This window comes from Anoplolepis gracilipes, chromosome 4 (genome assembly GCF_047496725.1).
Source record: "Anoplolepis gracilipes chromosome 4, ASM4749672v1, whole genome shotgun sequence".
Classification (NCBI taxonomy): domain Eukaryota; kingdom Metazoa; phylum Arthropoda; class Insecta; order Hymenoptera; family Formicidae; genus Anoplolepis; species Anoplolepis gracilipes.
In genome coordinates this window covers 14261950-14283771 of record NC_132973.1, presented here as the reverse complement: position 1 = coordinate 14283771, position 21822 = coordinate 14261950, and the positions used below count along the sequence as shown (strand labels likewise).

General features: G+C 33.6%; 1 protein-coding gene across 37 annotated transcripts in view; it reads left to right on the top strand.

Annotated features, from left to right (window-relative positions):
• LOC140664850 (uncharacterized) overlaps nt 1-21822 on the top strand; it is a 149533-nt gene that overhangs the window by 109526 nt on the left and 18185 nt on the right. For 36 of the 37 annotated variants that reach the window (XM_072890397.1, XM_072890409.1, XM_072890405.1 and 33 more), the window contains one exon: nt 17133-17201. In XM_072890397.1, the coding sequence (XP_072746498.1) occupies nt 17133-17201 (69 nt within the window). Of the gene's footprint in view, nt 1-14898; nt 14918-17132; nt 17202-21822 lie in introns of those variants that run through there. The other variant, XM_072890416.1, reaches the window with a different exon arrangement.

The window sequence follows — 21822 nt, the reverse complement described above, 5'->3', positions numbered from 1 at the left end:
AGAGTTAATGGAAAGTAATTATCCGCGTAATGAGTTGTGTTACAAAGTAGACTTCCATGAAGCTTCTGAGAATGTACAAAAATGTGTGAAATGCATACATTATTAAATACATCAAAAGAAGTTGCCTATAATTAAAATTAATTAAGTTAAAGTTGGAATAAATTTTATAGTTTTAATTTAAATTTTATATATATGGTTTTAAATTATTCTCAACAGCTAATTATCAAAAAAAGATTCTTATATATTTTATTGAAACATATAAGATTATTGTCGTTTTTAAGTGGAGATGTCTGCTACGAAGAAAAATTATGGAAAAACGAATTCTTCTAAAACCAGACTTATTCTTAGCGAAAGAGAGATTGAGATTAGATAGCGATGAGAAGAGATTCTTTGTTACCGTATCAAAACATTCGATCATAATCTCCTGCGAGTACTCAGCGAGGAATAGAGGAAGTTCGATGGAATTTTCACATTGGAAAAGCACTCCTGGGGTTTCGCGCGAGTTGTTGATCGTGGCTCTTTGAGGAATCGAGTTCACAAAGTTGCGGGGAATACCTCGATGACTGGAGGTCGACTGGGAAATCCTAGATAGCTCGAAAGCGGAGACAGTGTCGGTCGCGTGGCAGAGGAAACGTAAATAGCCACATTTGATCGACTCTCATACCTCTGCCTTATTTATACATTTATCACGACGTAAATATGTCATTTAATTTAAAAATGGATACGAGTCATTAATTTCTCTCCTTAATGAATTTAGCACAGAATATTAAAAATGATTATAAGTAATTCGCGAATTTTTTTTCAAATCAGAAAAATATGTGAGAAATTACAGAAATGTAATATTTGAATTTATTAATTTTCTTAGCTTTATTATTTATTTATTATTTTAGGTAAATCTGGACATCTTTTTGGAGAGGCAATACATAATTTTATAGGAATTTAGATCAACAATTATTTGTTTATTATCCTTTTCTTCAAATTCTTAACATAGTAGAAAAAAATCATTATTATTGTGTATTATTTTTTAATACTGTTTTTTTTGTTTAATACTTATTTAATAATGTAATATAGTTTCATCTCTATTTTAAAAATTCGGCGATAGATCGATCGAGGAATGATTTCATGCTGAATCCTGATTTCTGAAAATGCGTTTTTTATCTTGGGAATTGCGGAAAAAGCAAAACTTGAAAGAGAAGAGAGATTCTGAAAATCTTTTCGATGATGATACCATCTCCGCGTTTCCTTGTGAATCTTTATGCTCGGTGCACTCGACTTGTTTACCTCTTCACTGTGTAACGTTTCACGCTTCACAAAAAAAAAAAAAAAAAAAAAAAATGAAAATTCAAGTTCAAACAACTAACAAGAGCAGAACCGCGCTGCTTTATTCCTAGATAAATAATCGACAATCGATACGGTTTCTTTCTTCATACATTTTTCTATTTAGTTGTTTTTCCTGTTCAATCGTTTTTGTAGTAGACACAAATATTCTTTCCTTTGAGATATTTTTATATCCACTTATTTACCCTTATGAAATATGCAACATGTCCCACTATTTCTCTCATATTAATATTTAACAGCAGGTTTTTAAGAAAATTACAATTGATCTTTTTTTTTTTAATAAAAGAATTTAATACTTAACATTGTATGACTGTTAAATTTCAAGAATTTAAACTATATTTTAAATAGTTTTCTCAATTATTGAATTGGTCTATATAAAAATATATTAAACGATTTGATACACTAATAAGATCTGATAATAATATAATAATAAGAAAGGTCAAACAGTCGTGCAATGATGTTTACGTCTCAATTGTTTTTATCATATCACGATATAAAAATGATTCGCCGCATATGTAGATCCAGTTTGTATATAAAATGTATAAATTATTGACGTGGACATTTCGATCTTGGCTGATCGTTCTCGTTAAGATCGCATCTATGAGAAGAAATTGATGAGAAACAATACATTAATATTCTCAGTAATGCTTGAATCGTTGAGCTGGCAACTCGATGTGGCATTTTCTCTTGTGATGCGATCGAGGATTCTTTCTCGAGACTTTTGCGACTACATCGATTGCACTCGAGGCCTAAAAGCACCGAAGCTATCTCACAATGTTCGAGAATATCTATCGAGTTTGCTTGCGATATCAAGTTTCTTTCCACTTGTCGCAATCCCTGTCGTTATTTTCAGCGAATAGGCATATTGTCTTGATAAATAAAGATATAATTTTTATTTTGCAGATTGTCTTCTCAAATTTTGCAAAAAGAGCATTCGTGTTTTATTATTAAATCTGAATCAACTTAAGTTGCGCGCTTAAATTAAATCCATATAAGATAAAGTTATTATTCACGAGAAAAGCGAGAGTAAAATAAAAGCTTTTCACACGAAAAAAGGTTTTTTAAAAAAGAGACGATTTAATTATACAAATTATCTCTAAATGTGTAATATTATTAGTTAATTTAAACAAAATTTCTAATGTCATATTTTCTGTCTTTTTTCAGGTGAGTATTCGATGAAGTTAATAGAGGTATCTTGCAATTTTTCTGTGGCGCCAGGTATTTATAACTCATTTAGGAATAATCGAGTCTTATATAATTCGATATCTAATATTTTCTGAAAAAAAAAAGGAAAGCAATTTTTGTCCGAAAGGATATTTAATTGCAACCTTAATCTTCGAAAAAGAAATTTCCTTCTAACCACTATCGCGGAAATCGTATTCATTGATTTCCGGCTTTTACCTCTGCCCTTTTTGCCGCCTGGTACTGTTTCAACAAGAAAAAGCTCGGGACTCGTAAACTAAGTAAATGCACGCTATCGCTATTGTTCCGATTATAAGAAGGCGCAATTATTTTCAAAGAACTTAACCCCTTAATGAGGGCACCATTTGATTTAACTTCAATCGGTTGTTTTTCACCTCGGTGTTTTTTTTTTTTTGTAGCGTCACTTGGCCAACACAAAAGTCTGCTCGTTGTTCAGAAAACGTACTTTGAAACTCTCTCGCAAAGTTGGAAACGTTTTCTCGTGTTCCCTTCGACGGAGAAAAACATTGTATCGATAACTTCAACTAACATTCTTCTGAGACTAGCGTCGTTCTAATTGCGCCGAAAGCCCTGAGGCTATCAATCAAGCTCACTGCATAATATTGCTGCTTGCGTTCCTCATAAATGTCGACGTTGAAGTTCGGCAGCGAGTCGCTTCTCGCTCATTAATTCGATTACAACATTTACTGACGCAGCCAATCGTGAATAAATTATAACGATCGTTACTGCTCGAAATTTACGTTAGCATAAATTTATATATTCTAAGATATAGGACAAAAATTACCGATTATATAATTATTTACTGTCTGCGATCTTTTTATATTATAAATTACTTCTTCCTTTTTTTTACATATAAATAATATCTTTATTTATAAGATTGATTTAGAATTTTATAAATCAATTATAGACATTTTGGAATTAATATGAGGAATCTATAATATATTTATTATAATTTATTTAATATGGCAATGTGTTTTTAATCTTCAGGTGTAAATTTGATATTCCAAATTATCAGATCCGTTTAATCACTATTTCCAGACTAACAAGAGAGTTAATTGTATATTTGTAAGCATAAAGTTAGTTTCAGACACATTAGACACGCTCTCCTCTCCTCTCTATCTCTCTCTTATACCTCCATTCTGAGTATGCTCGAAGATATTGGTTGCAAAGAAGATATATACCACTAATAACTTCCATCGCTAATGTCGGTAGTACTCGAGTATGTAGAACGCGCATTTAGATCGAAAATCTTCGAGTTTCCAACAAAACTTAAACTTTCGGCATGCCTCGTCTCGCATATTTGCTAAGCTGCACTTATTTACATTCACTTCGTAGGAAAAATAAATTTACGTAATTTCTTTTACGGCCAGGAAAGAGGTCGGGCATTTCATTTCATGCGACGAGAGAATTTACTCAACTCGACACATCGTTACGTCAACAAAACAAAAGTCTACGTGGATAAAAAAAATGCTTGTCTTATACGAAAGACTGCTAGATTGTTTGTTTTCGACTAACAATAAAAACTGTCTATTACTCTGGTAGTCTAATTTTATTTTGAATCAAAGTTTGAAGAACGAGAAATTTTAATTAATAGCAACATCGTAGTATAATGTCGAGATTCCACCGCGAATTAGCTTCAAATTTCATTAAGTTCACGAGTCTCGACTAAGTTTTCGTAGCTGCCGACGTCGTGTGTCTGAAACATAATGTCAACCGAGAGATTGTAACTTAAGCGTTGTTCTCATCCGCCGTCGTTTTAATTAAATCCGACTGGAAAATATCGAAGAATCGCTCAGTCAACAGGGTTGATGGTGATAGTTTGTGTCGCCTGTTTCGTGTGTCGATACACGTTGCCCGAATTATTTTGTCAGAATAATTAGACGTCAGCGAGAAGTCTTTGTCGATTCAATGGCGTGTAGGATGCACTCAGAAACACTTATTGTCAGCAGGCAAATATTAAAGTTTCTTCTTCTAAAAGTTATCCAGTCTGTCTATTCGTTTCATTCCTAGATTTTTTGTTATACTCTTTCAAACATTTTTCTTGTAAGTCTTTCTTAGTTAGTCTTTCGCTCCATGAATCAAGTCTTTGAAACGTTCATCGTGATTTTCGATTATGTTTCCTCTGATTATAATAAGAATGTCGCTTTTAAATATATAAGATTTTAACGTACGCAAATTATGTGTACCGTATATATAAATTTTTAACCTCATTATAAATAAAAGAAAAATAGCGTATCAAATTATATTGTAATGAGTATGATTTTAGTCATTAAGAGAGAAAATTATGATATCTTGCTGGGTATTAAGCATTTTAATGGAAAATATTCCGAGGAAAAAATTACCTTTTGTATAGTAGCAGATTTAACGCGGTCCACAATGTTGCATCGCCGTTCTCTATAAATCATTCGAGCCCGCGCGGGTTTCGTTGTATAACCGGAAACGGTGATCGGTTATCTCACAGCTGGATGCGGTTCCGTTTCGCACGATACTCGGCTGTAATAATTACATTTGCCGACGTTAATGGACGATTAATTATTTTCTCGCAAGCTAGCGCGATCATCGAACTCTTCCGCGAATAAACCGACCTGTCAAGTAATTAATTATAGGGTATTGTTTACGATTCTTCTGCGTGACGTGCGAGGTAAAAGTACGCAATGTTACGACAGCAGTTTCGAATTGCCGACCTGCTGTTTTCTCGTTATAGCGGCTGAATCCGTCGTTAAAAGCTACTCCTCGTTAACGAGTTTCTTGCGCATCTCTGGCTCTAACACCGATAAATCGTCCAATTTAGAACGACGAGCCGCGCGCTTAAGTCCAAGCTGTAAATTCGCGTTTATTTGGCCCAAGCGATGAAGCCGAGAGGCTTTTTCGAAGAGAAACTTTTACGAAAAGAAAATCCTTGTTTCGTGTATTTTAGAAAACAGTAGGCAAACAACGGTCGAGATATGTCATATTTAAAAAATGAAAATTTTTATCATGTTTTCATTATTTGAGAAATTAGTGATTGCAATATGTAAATGGACTGCAATTTAGTTCTATAGTTTCGAGCCTGAGGGAAAATTTCCCGATGAGCGGAATAGAGAAATTTTTGTTGTCTGTAACAAACTTGCCAAAATCTCCGGCTGGATATTGGTAGCTTGGCAGCAGCGTATAATAACAGCGTCATAAATCAATGTCGGCTGCAGATCCTTGCTCACTTTAATTCCACCTTTCTTTGCCGACCTTTCGGAAGGATCGGGAATGCATCCTAGTCTTATCTAGTATTATGACCGCAATTATTATAGGAAAGGCGTTCGGAAGAAATACATTCAGTTTCTCTTATTCTCAGAACTTCAGACGACCCAGAAATATCCTCTTTCTTTGTTACAAACCATATTAGGAGATATTGAGCTTAAAGGCAACTATTATGTAGCAACTATTATGACGAAAATACTAACATTTGTCGTCTCAAGTGTATCGAACGTATCCATTTATTTAAAGCGTGATTCTAATTTCGTAATTTAACGGAGAAAAAGGCGAAGTACAATTAGACCTAAATGTCAAACCGGTAAAGTAAAAAACATTTTGTTTCAATAACGCATTCAACCATCATCGTTTTCAACCCACGAGAAATGTCATCGTAATGTCACGCACAGATCACAATATGACAATCGATAATATCATTATAAATGTTCTCAATGTCAATATGGGAAAAGAGCCGAGATGATTGAATTGTTTTCTCATCGAATATCAATAATTTGTAAGCGTGGATTTTCCTGAAGGAAAACTAAAAAGGAATGTATTTGGCGACCGATTTCGATCATTAATCATATGCTGCGGATAGCAGGCGACATCGCGAATGAAATGGTAAGGAAAGTGCTGGGCGCGCTAAATCTTACCTCATTCGAGAATCAATCGCGAATGCTAATGACCCGACAAATTTTCCGATTGTTCGCCGGCGACCAATATATTTCTTCCTACGTGATAAACGATCGCGACGGATCAAGGTCTGGCGCGAAAAAGTCAGCGAGGACTTCCAATATTCTTTTCCGTTGGCGGTGATATGTTCGGAAGCATGACGAAAATAAATTTTTCACATCTTAGTGACGATTGGATAATGGTTTGTAGCATAACGCTTTTTCCACGATGGATATGAATATTAATCAAAACGATAGTTCGAGATTATTTATCTTTTTATGAGATATAAATACGATAATAAATAGTTAAATTATATTCAATAATAATAATGTTTTAAATACGACTTTTTTTTAGAAATGTTTTTTTATTGAACAATATAATCTTCAATCTTTAATGTGTTTACTCGGACAGGTATTCAACCTATCTCTCTATGTAATATTTCTATTTTTATTGTCTTTCCTTTTATAATTCTCAATACTATCAACTGTAGAGAGTAACTGTAGAGAGTTATTTAGGAGTGAATAACTGCATAATTAGCTGCATTCTTTCCTACAAATGTATATAGCTGCTAACACATCGGTTCAAAGAAATCAAACTGCTTTTTATTCTTTTTTTTTTTTCGAATGACCTAATTTATCCCTGCTCTGTCCCTTCTTACTTTCGGTGACATCGCCGGAAGAAAGAAGAAGTCTCTTGCGACAGCCAATTGAAATCCGCAACAAAAGAGGGCAAAATGAAATCTTTCCTCTGAGAAAACCGGTGGAAGAGGAGACGAACTTATTTCTGTGGGTCGGGATGCGAATGACGGACTTCATTGAACATTCTTTTTTCTCTTTAAGATTCATCTGAGAATAGAGACTATTGCGACTATTATCTCCTTCGAAACCACCGCATCAAGTATTCGACAATTCGACAAGATGAGCCATCTAGCGTGAAAGAGATTCAATCGTTTCAATATTGTAGCCTATTTTCAATCGAAGAAGAGTTTTAATTAAAGTAAAAAATAAGTAAAAGTTACTGAAATATTCTAATTGAGAATAGAAAAAATTGGTTTTTTTTTTTTTTCGAAAAAAGGAAACTAGAAATTTTGTCAACTTATTTATTATCTTTTTCTCTCTTTTTCCTTATCATCTCTCTCTCTCTCTCTCTCTCATTTCTATGCTTGGTTGTATGCTACATTTTTTTCACTAAATCTATTAGTCTTCTTTCTTTCTATGACATCGCATTTTCGCATTTTTAAATTTATCCTTCCTCTCAAAGTTAAACTTCCGAAATTCGCTTATTATGCTATTCAGTGGTCGGCTAAAATACAGCTGGTAACGTTATGCATATACTTGTTATACTGTGCTTACATATGAGAGTTTATCTCTGTGGCACTTAGTAGCTGATGCATACACATGGTCCAGAATATGCAGTTTCCAGGTGCGCGAGAGGCTTTTTTGCATCTGGAACTTTACTTTTCCTACCCCCGATTTCTCGCCGAAAGGTTCGTTTCGTTTAAAGAAATGTTTCAGCGATATTACCACGCACGTGGTGCACGGTGACAGAAAATGGTTTCTTCATGCTAGAATATGGACTATATATCTGCTTACGTAAATGCCATTCCAGAATTGGATTTGGCAAAACGACTAAGGAACACATGGCTATGCAGTGTAGGAACAGATATTTATTCTTATTGCGACATTCAGAGACAGAAAGCATAAAATATACTTAAAAATAAACTCTCTGCTACAGTATATTCTGTATTCTTAAAATAATAAACAAATAAGTTTAATCAAAAGCAACAAATAATAACGGAAAAAGATGAAATAAAATTCTCTTACTGACAGATGCCAAATATTTAAATCGTCTGGAGAACGCAGATAAATTTTGCGGAAATAAAATTGAAAGTATTTGAAAATTATATATATATATATATACAATATAAAACTAGTACACGCGACTTATGAGTCACGTGTACTAGTATATGCTCCGTAAAATTCGGAATGTAATACTCAATGGAATAATCTTAATTTTTCTTATTAAATTTCTCTGTCACAAAGTTGCCTTTACCTTGTGCCGATAAATATAAAACAATAACTATTTCCTCGAAACTCCTATTAGTTTCCCGGCATTTTATATTTTCGGACATAACGAACTTACATATATATACGCAATAACCAATTTCCTGCATCGAATAGCGCGAAATAGGAAATGAAGCACAAGCACAAAGGTCTAAATTGTCGGCGCGAGTAAGCCTGCTTTTGTTTTGGAATATATGCATTTAATACGATATACGCACATATTTTTTTCGCGATTTTTTTCTCTCTCGCTGAGCTTTCGTCGCGCTTTACGCGGTTCCTGCATGCGAAAAATCGTGTTCTCAGTGCAATAGATATCACGGCTCGGTGCCTGCAAGAGATTTTACCTTTGCCTGCACCGAACATGCATCGGCTGTATCAGATTTATCGATTATATATTTCGAGATATAGCGTGTACATTTTTTGTGATTTTTCAAATCTCTCTAAAGCATCTGCTGAATTTTAATTCATTCGTCGAGTTTTTTTTTTCCGTACATGTATATTTGCATACATATAGGGCTACTGGACACATGTGCTAATTTCGCAACCATTCAGTCAACATACAGCTGCATAACTATGTTGAATAGAGAAAGAGAGAAAGAGAGAGAGAGAGAGAGAGAGAGAGAGAGAGAGCACGCGTCATCTCGTGAGGTGGTCTCTCTCAGATGCAAATGAATCAGCATCAAACGTTGAGGCGCGGGTTCTGCAATCAAATCAGCCGTGCCCTCCGTAGAATGCCGACGTACGTCAGCGAGCGACCGGCAAATTAAGACGATTCAGCACAGATGGCTTCTGACGCGCATTGAATTAGTCTGTCGTAATTGCGTTCTGCGGACATCAAGACAATTAATTTGTCATGCAAATAATTGCGAAGGCGTCTCTTTGTACTTCGGAGGCTTTGATCGATTAGAGAATACCTGTGTCCGTCTAATAATGCTTATTCGTCTTGCATTTCCGTTTGTCGGGCAAATCTCATTTCCGGAATACAATACGGTCACGATACACGTCAACATCATTTGAGCTCAGTAAGAGAGAAATAAAAATAAACTTTATTCAATGATATATAGTACAACATATATATTATTATTCATTTTTCTCGCCATTATACCGTTTGTGACATATACTCTATTCAACTTGGGTGTGGTTTAATACAATTAAAAGCCTGACGTTCGCACTGACATAATTTTATTTAGGACGCGTTAACGTCTAAAACCTAACGTCAGACTACACGCGTATTCGCGATTCGTTTATAATTTGTGAATAGTGTAAATGAAAGATTCATGAAATATATTTCTTCATATTATTCACGAATCACGAATCACGCATCATGCATCGCCAACATATGCATAGTCTGGTGCTGGCTTTGTCTCCGATATTATTCCAATGTGCGCACACAACACGCAATACGCAGATTTTTTTCTTCATTTTTTATCTACCTGCTTCCAATATTCGACCGATTCCCCGCGGAGCATATTTTATTAGGGGAAGTAACATTTCTTTATACGCTTCGGAAATTTCGCAGAAAGCGATTCTGCATCGAATTCCGGTAAAATATTCGTACATACATATACTGTGATAAACGAGATATACATTTTTATATTTTATTGCAATATTTCAAATCACGACACGGTGCAAAAGGGTACTAACAATAATTAAACTCAAATATGGGCACAACTCTACCAATATTTTCCTCTTCAACTTTACATTTCGTGCTTACAGTATTTATATATTATATTTTACTTTCTCGCAACAAACATGAATTTTTTTATGCTTCTTCTATATTTACTGAGAAGTTTAAATATAATGATATTGTTTTATTTTACACATTTTACGCCTTTTCAAGTCAAGTAATTTCGATGACGAATAGTTTGCACTGGCGCTCAATATTGTGAAAGCGACAATGAACCAACAAAGTTACTGCGTGGATACAGTTGAACTTGTCGAAAATGCGCTGAGAGGAAAATTAGCGTAGCATCGGACAATGAGGAAAGAAACGTAGCCAGAAAATTAGCGCTGGAAATTGCGTCTTGTTGTAACCTCATCTGACCACGTGGACTATTTATCACCGCAGACATTTGTCTTTGACATTTTCAACATAGATAAATGTCAGCTCGCTCGACACTTTTTGTCTTTTTTTTTCGATGCTACTGTTGGAAACTTTAACATTACGAATTAAACAATAATTTTCGAGAAATGAATTAAATAACCAATTACAATGCATTAACGAAATAAATATTTTAATATAAGTTTTGAAGAATTGTTATGAATTTTTAATGTACAAACAAAGAAAAAGCAGCTCAATTTAAATGTGAATTTCCACTTGAAGGAATATAAAATATAAACGCCACACGTAAATTGCAGTGAAGTTTAGGTCTAAAGCAGGTCGAGAAAGCGCAGACCAGATTTTTTTGTCACCAGTATATAAAAAAAAAATGCGTCCGACGTGTAGTTTTTTAAAATATAGCGTATTTTTCTCTTATATATTTGTCATGAACAATAGCTGGCGTACATATACATTACAGATAAAATATTCGCGACATCCATGCTGAACAACAGATAATTCCCTTTATCATACTCGCGACCGATGTTATTGTGACGTGCAACGATCTGACTATAAACGAGGTCGATCATAAAGCTGAGGGGAAATCCACGTTTATGCTCATCGTCGCCATAAACGCGAACCAACTATTGTTGAAACACGCATTCTTCACAGTATTACGATCACGATACCAACGAGAGCTTATTCGAAATCATTTGTCTATGTTTAAAACAATTCTATGTTTAAAGCATTTATTTATCCATAATTTTAATTTTATTCGAAAACTACTCTATTTGAAATTAATTATTAATTGATATTAATATAAATTATTAATCAAAATATTATCGGAATATAATCGTAAGATATTTGATTAATTTTTGATTTCATGATTCTATCATATATATAATAACTAATTCGAGTATATATTCTTGCGTAAATTGTATTATTTAAAACAAAACAATTCTTATTGCCATCGAAACATTATCGGAGGTGTGTCTAGTGCAATTGATTAAATTTCCGATTTTGAAAGTTTATTTTCTTCCCGCACATCCAAAAAAGTCGACCTATTCTTCCCTCAGACCACCCGACCGTTAAATTAATATACCGTCTGATGGTAGCTGTCGCCCTTTCTCGTTCATTGCTGTTTTCTGTGGCATCCTCTTTTAAGGTTTGCCTTGACGTTGTCTTGATGAGGGTGGAAAATGAACGACGTCGGTTCACTTCTTCATTGATTGCTCGCAAATGCATCGTTTCTAATACAATCTCTTATATTTAGAAACCGTGCATTTAGTGTATATTTACAATGATTTACTCCTTTATAAAAAGAAGCAACGTTCTTACACTCAAAAAAATGATCTTGCAACTTCAATAAAAATTTTCTAGGTGTAAAAAATTAATTGAAATTATTAGTAAATACTGTGAGATACTGCATATATTTTGCATTTAATCAATTTAAATGACAGAGACAGAATTTATATCTGTACTATTAATGTAATTTAGACAGAAAATTTTTCTGTGATGCCTATCTTTAAGGCCTATTGTCAAGGACAATTATAATTTGTAATTAATATTTGGCAATGGAATCTAAATTTTCTAGAGGTATTGCTAGAATATTGCTGCTATAAATTCTATACGTAACAAACAATATTCTATATATACAGATACAAAAAGTAGCAATAAATTTTAATTGAAACATCTAGAAATCTATCTACATTAGCAAAATATTTTTTTGAGTGTATAAATATAACGCGAGATTAGATCTGATAAAAACTATTTCCGTCCGAAAATATCAATATTAGTATAAATCAACGTAATCAGTTGCATGGAATTCAATTTTAATACTTTTATTTCATAAATATATAATATTATAAATAATAAGAAAAATTATAGACATTTTAGATTAAAAACTGCAAAATTTAGTAGCGCTCCGGAACAAATATGTACATGAGTGATTACAAAAGATTAAAACTTTTAATTGTAAGCTTTTTACAAATATGTTGTTTTATTAATGCATTGTTTTAAATTAATATCTCTGGATTATTTTATCGATTCTCACTAGCTCGATTCTAACTTATCGAGAACAAAAAAAATGTTTATCGCAACACTCAAGCGTTTGCGACAGGTCCAACAGACTACTGGGATATCGCAATTAGCGACTCAAATGGTTGACGATTTAATTGCGACGCAAGGCGAGCCCTCATTGTCAGATCGAGATACGTAGTTCTCTCAGGGATTGCGCTATCGGCAATTTAAGTGCCTTTTCAAAGTCTGCAGGAGAGGCAGAGAGAATTGACTACGAGCATTGTGTCGCCGGTAATTAACCAGCACACGTTGGGATGCTTCAGAGAGTGAGCACCTGCTATTTCTTTATCGGCGTCTGACGGTAATTAACTCTCTTCGGTGTACCGATAAATCGTTCAATACAAATTCATTATATCGATTCGCGAGACTTCCGATTACATGGACGTAATCAGCTGTTAATGCTATTGAAGAGAAAAATTAAAGTTAAGCGAGCCTGTCCATAATTTACGCTGTTTAAAAATCTAGTTATATAAAAATTATTATCAATATTTCATCCATAAAATTATGAATTTTGTGTGAAAATGGAATTACAAATCTTGTAGTATGTTGAATAAATAGAACACTTTTACAGAATCTAAATATGATAATAGGAGATTTATATATAAATCTGTTACATTTACTCAAGAATCGTTGGATGTTTTGTAGAAGAATTATTCTCATTTCTTACATGTTTTTCGTGGCTGTCGAGACAATAACAGACTACTTTACTCTTGTAATAAATTATCAAATGTTAAAACCGGTCTGAGAGCATCTGATTCGCGTTTTGGCCACGTTATATATGCCTATAGTGTGAGTATGCACAATGACCGAAACATGCTAAACGCGTTAGCGCATATTTGCCAACTAGTTAAACGGCCGATGACGTTTGCTCTCGGGACCTTGAAGTGCATTCGAACATACGCAACACGAGGTAATCACCTGTCTCTGTAACAATCTGCAAATGACTCTGACTACTACTATCATGCAACTTCAGGAAGCAAAGTGAAAAATTAATTTGCATTATACATAACTCGAGATTCTCGCACGCTCTGATTGGTAATTTATTAATAATACAGTCTTCGCCATTTATGCAAATCTTGCCGTTTGCGCGGAAACTTCTTACATAACGCAAGAAACGGAGTTTCCTATCGCTATTCACGTAACACTGCTAGAAATAACAGACTTTTTGTTCCTATATTTATGTATATTTTTTCCATCTGCACAGTTTTTTCTTTTGCGCGATCCAGACTTTACCTAGTTTTACGTAGAAAAAAATTTGAAATCAACAAAATTATTTAAAAATTTTGAAACTTTATTCCATAGTAAAATATAATGCATGTCCTAAATTTTGTCGCGTACGTATATATCACTTTTAACCTTTTCAGATTATTTTGCATGAAAATGTTTGAAAATTTATGAGCGCTGGAAATACTCTCGTTTTTTCTTTAAGTAGCAATGTAGAGAGGGTGTAACTCTGGACTGTCGAGATGCGATAAGAATTGTTACACGCTCCGAAAGAACCTCGAGGCAAGCTCTCAGTTCGCGTAGGAACACAAAAGACTCCATTTAAAAATTGAAATGCCGCCTGATATACGCCACTAGCTTTTGTGTGTCTAAAAGTTCCCAATTTTGCATAAAAAGTGGGTTACTTTTCCTAAAAGCGAATAGAAAGAGTAACTAATTTATCGCAACCGCACTGAGTTTATTATGAAAAACAAACTAAATTATCTTTCAATATGTCTTTATAAATGACATTAAGAATTATTTGAATATTAACTAAGCAGCAATATTTAGAATAAAAAATAAATTTTATAAATTTAAAATAGAGCCTTTTTGCGTGTATGTACGCATCTTCATCCTGCTCTTTAAATTTGAATAGATCCTTAAATCTTCACCGCTGCCGTTGCAGAGTTTCTCGCCGGCAAACGTTTGCACATAGTATCCTTGTACAAACAGATGCAGTCAGGTAGCAACGACGTGATCACATTCGCGATTCTCTCTCGTAATCGTGAGATTACGTAGTGTCACGTGGTACAACTCGTTATGTAGATGCAAGAGCTCATGTATGTTTAGTTTCGCGCTGCCATTTTCTTCTATCCCAGTATGTATTCTCTGTTTTCTCGAAGTGTATGTACGTCTAAATTCACATGAGACGCTGTTCGCACTCTCGGTGACATGGTAAATGCGATTTCGATTCCCTTGCCTCTCGTGATTCAATCCTTCAAGAGATAACAGTTTGGAAATGTGTGGAAATGTTTAGAGATTTCGTGCGAGGCTTTCTAAAGATTTGACAGTGACGTTAATGCCTTTAGATCTGCAGGTGCTACATTCTAAGAGAATAGTTTAAATAATTTCTAATGTTCGTTTTAGGATATGCTTTCAAGTGAAATTTATGAATTATGAAACTACTCTGTTCTATTCTATGTCTAAACATTTCATACATTGTATACAACTTTGTTTCATTTGGTATTCATCCTCGAAAATCAAGACTTATCTAAATTAATGAGAAATTACTTTTACTTATTACATAACTCACTGATAAAATTAACAGTAGCGTAAATTTCTATTCATCTTCAAAGTGTAAACGAACGTAAAACCAACAATTACTTAACAACACACTAACAAGAAAGTCGTTAAATGCCGCCTTTGAGTCCATCGGACTTTCCTTTTAACGCAGCTTCTCTTTCAATCCTGACAAATTGCTCTGACATTTTCCAAAGTATCTCCGACACATTCGTGTTTTTAATCCACAAGAGTCTCTCCAGTTTATCATTTGGTATCTCGCTTTTTCTTTCGCGATGCACGTCGGTGCGAAGATTATGTCTCGACAACGTTTCTTAATCACTCTCCTGATCGGCGTTTTGCCTTATCCGTTCTCATTATCGCTAGACGACGATAATGTCTTAATAGCGCAAATTTTATTCGAGAGCTGCTCTCGTAAAAGCGCTATAGATGGCGAATAACGACGATACACGATAAAATGCTTTTTCTTCTCCATAAGCGTCTCGCCTTATCATCGTTAGCGTTCTCATCTGACGTTGTTCCGCGTCATTATCCACCGCCCGATATTTTCAACTACGGCACATCCGCTAAGGAAGGAAAATTCACCGCCGACTCGAATTATCCTCTTCCCATTCTCTCACTCAAAATCTTATCTATCGCAGTTGAAACTTGGGACTAGAACCTAAGTACTCTCTTTCCGTCATTTTTTATGCAGATATGAGGAAATAGTTTTACTTTTTTCCAAAATCATTAGAGTAAATTAAAAATGTAATTCTTATTAACTTGAAAAAATTAGTCTTTATTATTTTAAAATACTTAAATTTGAATATATGTTAATTTTAATATTTTAAAAAGAAAAGTAACGATACATGTATATAGTTCCTTAAATTACTTGTAAATGTTGACATCTCTGCACATCTCATTATTCTTGTCCTCTAATTACTACATTTATGTGTTTATATTTGTATAATATTGTTAATATATGCCTTCGTTTATAATAAAATATCAAATAAAAAAAAAATATATATATATATATATATAGAGTCGAGCTATCTGCATAAGCTGATTTCGATCTGAGAATAAGTTATTTTTCAATACAAACGAGCAATATATATATATAACTTTTTCCCAGATTGAAATCAACTTATGCAGATAGCTCAACTCTTTTGTAAAATATTTCTCTACTCCATTTACTTTTCGATTGTAATGATAGTTGAAATTAGGTAGCAATAAAAATCCCCGGAATTTGCACAAATAAGAACGAGATCCATTGGAGTCTCAAAGTGAATTACATTCAAGATGTATGCTTCATTCAGAGGACACGCGCCTGCATATAGAATCTTTTCACTAACTCGAATACGTGCCCGAGTTCCACCCAATTGAATCGGTGAATGTCTCTAAGTAAAGCAAGAATCCCTCTCCGGGCGAGAAATGTCAAAGTTCAACCACCGTATACACGTGCGCGCGTGGTGCACCAAGTATGCAACCCTATATCGCTCGATACTCGTCAGTGTAATGTAATTTCTTCATGTCATGTATGAATGTCTCGCCGTCATTTTGAATTTGTTTGTGATTAAAAGTGACACGCGAAATTTTCTCGCGTTCAACAACAGAGTTCGAAAGTTTATCTTTCATTTTCTTTTACGTTATCGCGATATTTTATTTTCAGAAATTAAAATGTATCAAAATTAGATTACGAATTATTCGTATTTAATCAATTATTATTGCAAAAATTAATCGATAATTATATATTAAATTCAAAATTTAATCACGATAATTTTAAACAGTAACTCTGATTAAATTTTCTGCCTTCTATGCCTTCCACGGCATAACACCAGTTGTTACCATTGCAAGGGAGATTGATGAGGGTGTACTGGAATACTAATCGTCAGCACAAGATATTCAAAGCGTTTGAAACCATATGTCCCTTTTAATTAAGTTTCCATACACTGCAATAACGTACATTCGCATCTTTAATTAAACTGAGGCATATCAATGGAAGTTGTTTTATATAAAAAAAATTTCTTTTATAGCTGGAGCCGCTCCTGAGGAAACTAACCAAAGGTCCAGTTCTGCACACAATCGCCACTCTCTCACGAAGGGTAAGTTAGTGGACGCAATAAATGTCGTTTAGGACACTTTTCTTTGCTACAATTAAGCATTAAATTATATCGAGCAGAAAAGATCACTGCGTTGTATCTCGAACAAATCAATATTTATTTTTAACAATAAGTTAATAAAAGTGTGAATCTAATTTATGAAACAATTGACAATTATGAATCAATCTTGAAATATATTGCAATGTTTTATAAAGAGATGCACGAAATATCATTTCCACAATCAATATCTTTATTATAGAATTGATACAACTCAGTACGCTCGTTAAATTAATGCTCTATTTAATTTGTCTAATTGTAATATTATTGCTCTTTTTCTTTCTCTCTTTCAATTATTTCTATGTATTCTGGCTGGCTTGTGTCGACATCCTAAAGTATCTAAACTTTTCATTACTTCATATCGAGTATGACGTTCGGTGGTATCTTTCATGGTGGCATTTGCACGGCGGATTTGAGCACGATATACTTTTTTAATATCACGTTCTGTGTCCACTGATGTTTCTGTGGCGTTTGAGAGCACAGCTTGAACATTTATTTGTGGCACAAATAGTGACTCAGTCATATACAAGCTAGTTTTTATTCGAAAGATCTGAAAAACATTTGACATTTCCAGCACATTGTATTTTTAAGGTACAGAAAAATAATAACACTTATTGAGTGAGGGATGATATAGTATGATGTGACATTATGGTATCGTTATATATATTAATATTTATTATCACACAGATTATAATTACGGATATGTTCGAAGTATGAAAAATGAAAACGATTAATAACGAATTAATAACGAATTAATAACGACCTAATTAGCTTTAAACAGATATGTTTATATCACTTTATATTCCTTTCTGTATCCGATTCTATCGATATATAAACGCTAACTGTTTAGCATATATTATGTTAATTATTTTGAATTTGTAAAATTTGTAAAATTATTATAAAATTATAAAATCTATCTACAACTTAATAAGAATCAGAAAATAATGAGAATCATTTTATGAAATTGCGCGAGACTAACCAATTGTCAAAGCATTTCGGATAAATTCAAAGTTTTCGATGAATCTTTGCAGAAACATTCGTAGATTGCTATGTCACCAATATTCCATAATCGATAACGATATTAATCTCGCGTGGAAAACCACTTTCCAATCCGTGGTGGTATCGAATCGCGATAACTCCAAAGTATGACTTCTGGGTCGCGATAGATAACGAATGCAATTCTCCCAGTTCAATTGGTAAAACGACGAAATAGATTTAATAATATCTAAATTACACTGCGCGCTTTTGTAAGACAACCCATTAGTTTAATCAATTGATCAATGAAAAATAGTCGCCAAATTATTAAGGAATTTTTCATTTGACGTTCATGGCAATGCGTCAAAAATTCAATTCGAATAAAGAAAAGGACACGTAATTTTTATTACACGATATATAATTTGATACGTTTCATTGACTAACGTAATTAAATCTAGATTAAAGAGATCAATGCGTTGAACAAGTATTTACATGTAATCGGATAATATATTAAATATGATATTGGTTTACATGTACATACAAAATTATATATACTTGAAAATGTAATGAGATCCATAACATTTTAAAAGCGAATGTTATCGAGGAAAAATGCGAGAGAGAAAGAGGGAGAGAAAAAAATGGAAAAATATCACTTTCAGAAGAAATATTCGTATGTATGTATATCTTTCCTCCGGGGCCGCTTGTTTGAAAACTAGCGAGATACTTGTAAAATGTTTAAAGCACCTTTATTTAACTATAAAGAGAATTGTTGTGTGAAACTTTAAATTCGAAATGTAAATGACGTTCAAGAAGCACGTTTGCTCGTTAAATATTAGTAAAATACTAGCACCCTTTTAGAAGAGAGAAACGAAAGTAATTTTAAATCCATCCACTTTGTTTAGACTCTATTAAAATCACGTACACACAATTTCTATGATCTAATAAAATATTAAGTCAGAACATTAGTGCTTCGTAAATGCAATATAATTAATAAATAAAAAAATTAACGAGCCTTACAAAAAATCTAAAAAATCAAATGTATAAAATGTTAAAAAAATTAATTCTATAATATTAAGTAAAAATATAAAAATAAGAAAAATAAGTAGAACAAAAAAATTTTACTAAAATTATCTTTATCTATCTAAAAATAGAAAATGTAGATTTATAGCGACATACTTTTTTCGTCTCTAAATATGTACTCTATAAGAGAGTATTATCGCATCAACCTACGCAATAATTATCGTTTCAACAAATGAAAGAGACAATCTTTGAAGAGAACCCATAGTATAGTAAATAGATTGCCTGGTTCAGCTACAAAATTAAACGAATATTAGAAAGAGAAAGATGTTTTGAGCACTAGTGCTCTCTTCGTCTAGCAATACTGCAATGAGGGTAGAAATGAAGATAGAAAATTTAGTATGATCCCGGTTGGTAGTTGTTAGACGAAGATGGATATACTCACATCTTTCTCTTTCAATTTTTCTTCATTTTTTAAAGCTGAAAACATAGACGCAATCTATTTATTATATGTTTACGACTTTGTTATTCGAGTTGCACATCAACACTTATAGATCATTCACGTACCTTAAAACTTGCGCGTATCTATTTGCATTCTATATCACCACTCGAGCAAGGTTGACGAGATAGAATAGTCGAACGGATGAATGGTGGATTTGAGAGGAAAAGCCGGAGGTGGGGAAAGAAGGGCAAGAGGGAAAGGCGTAGGAGGAGGAAGATGGAAAGACACACAATCTTCGTGGCGAAGGCGGCAAGAGATGGGAGAGACGGATCCCATTGTTTCCCGACCCACTTCCACATGAAGAGAGATTAACAGAGCTGTGTGTATCCATCCTCTGACGGATTTTCCGGCGTTTGAGCCTCCAAGATGGAGGCCGCGACTGCAGCTGCATGATAGATACACCAGCTTGCACAAGTGCATCCCTTTGGGCGACGGCGTGCAACATACTTGTGCTCATTCGTTAAATTGTCTTTGTTACCTTATTGTCTACCCTCATCTCAAAATTGAGGATGCTGTAAACATCACTGTGGGAGCATGTTTTAATGAATACCAGCTTAAAATAATATCGCGCGCTCTGCAGAAAGTTATTTATGTATTCAGAAATTCTTTTATGCGATCGCATTCATTAACGAGCAGTTTTTTAAAATTTGTTAAATCTAAATAATTCTGTAAATTACATCTTCTGTTTTCATTCTCTAAGCTTATCAATTAAAATATATTTTTCTATTATGAAAGTTTGTGAATGTATTAAATTAATATCGCTATACAAGCTTTTTTAAATGTTAATTACTTCGCAATCCATTTCTAGCATTTTAATTTCTTATTAAACTCAAATTTTCACGTACTGTATTTAATGCGACCGCACACGCTGTTTTTCATTTGCTATTCTGTCCCATTCGTCAAAACGGGAGAATTAACGGCGATACGTGCGGAGGACAGGTCGCAGAGCGATGAATATAGCAGGCCGCATTGTACATCAATGCATTTTCGAATGACAGAAGATTAACTGCTTTAGGAAACTGCATACAATACTGGATGATGCATTTTGCACGATTACATCCTCCGACGAAATGATGATATATCTATGCTCCGATATCTTTCAAAGTTCCTTACTCTTTACAATTGGCGAACGAAATCTTTCTGATCACCTTAATGAGTAAAAGAGAAAAGAATCGAAACACGAGTTTTTCTTTCCTCATTTTAATCTGTAAAGAATGATTGATAGTAAAATTACGTACGAGATGCACATAGTCTTTTGTATCGTATTAATTTAATGTTGATTATGTTAATTGCAAAATATCAATTTAAAATTGATTATAGGAGTCTTATAAATTGTTCCAATCATTTTTAATCAATATAATCTTTAAGAAATAAATTATTGATAAAAGTACGATGCAATGGTACACAGGTGCGAACGATAAAATGTTTCTGCTTCCATAATCCATGATTTTACAAAGTTGGTTGGAATATTAGGTATTTGACACTTTTCCTATAAATGATTAAGTGAGCAGATACAGTATACATATTGAACCATGCGATTTGCAATATTATGCATTTCTCGATTTTTAGTTTTTAATTTTAAAACACTACACACTCGGAACAACAATCACTTACTATTTCATTGAATATCGAGTTTTCTCGAGTGACTCGATACACGAATCCATCTTCTAAATTACATTTACATACACGTAAATCTTCCTAACTTTCTTCTTCGATAAAAGGAAAGAGATTCTATCACATATGTACTATTTGAAACATTCTGCGCTGCTTTCATCGAGAATTCTCTTTTTTTATATCATTTTATATTTATAGTTTCATTGAAATATTTTATGTCACACTCTCATCTTGCGTTTTCTCTTTGTCGCTTCCCTTCGATTCTGCGTCTGCATTATTAATGTTCAATTATTAGCGATAGACCCACCGTCTCTATTTTCGCACTCTTTTCCATCTACCTGATATTTGAAGTCAGCAATCGGAAACCACATTGGCAGCTCGGTAATCATATCCGTTGACGCTCGTCGAAAACGGATCGTCGGCGAAGGACGAAAATAAGCCAGCCGTATTGCAACGAAT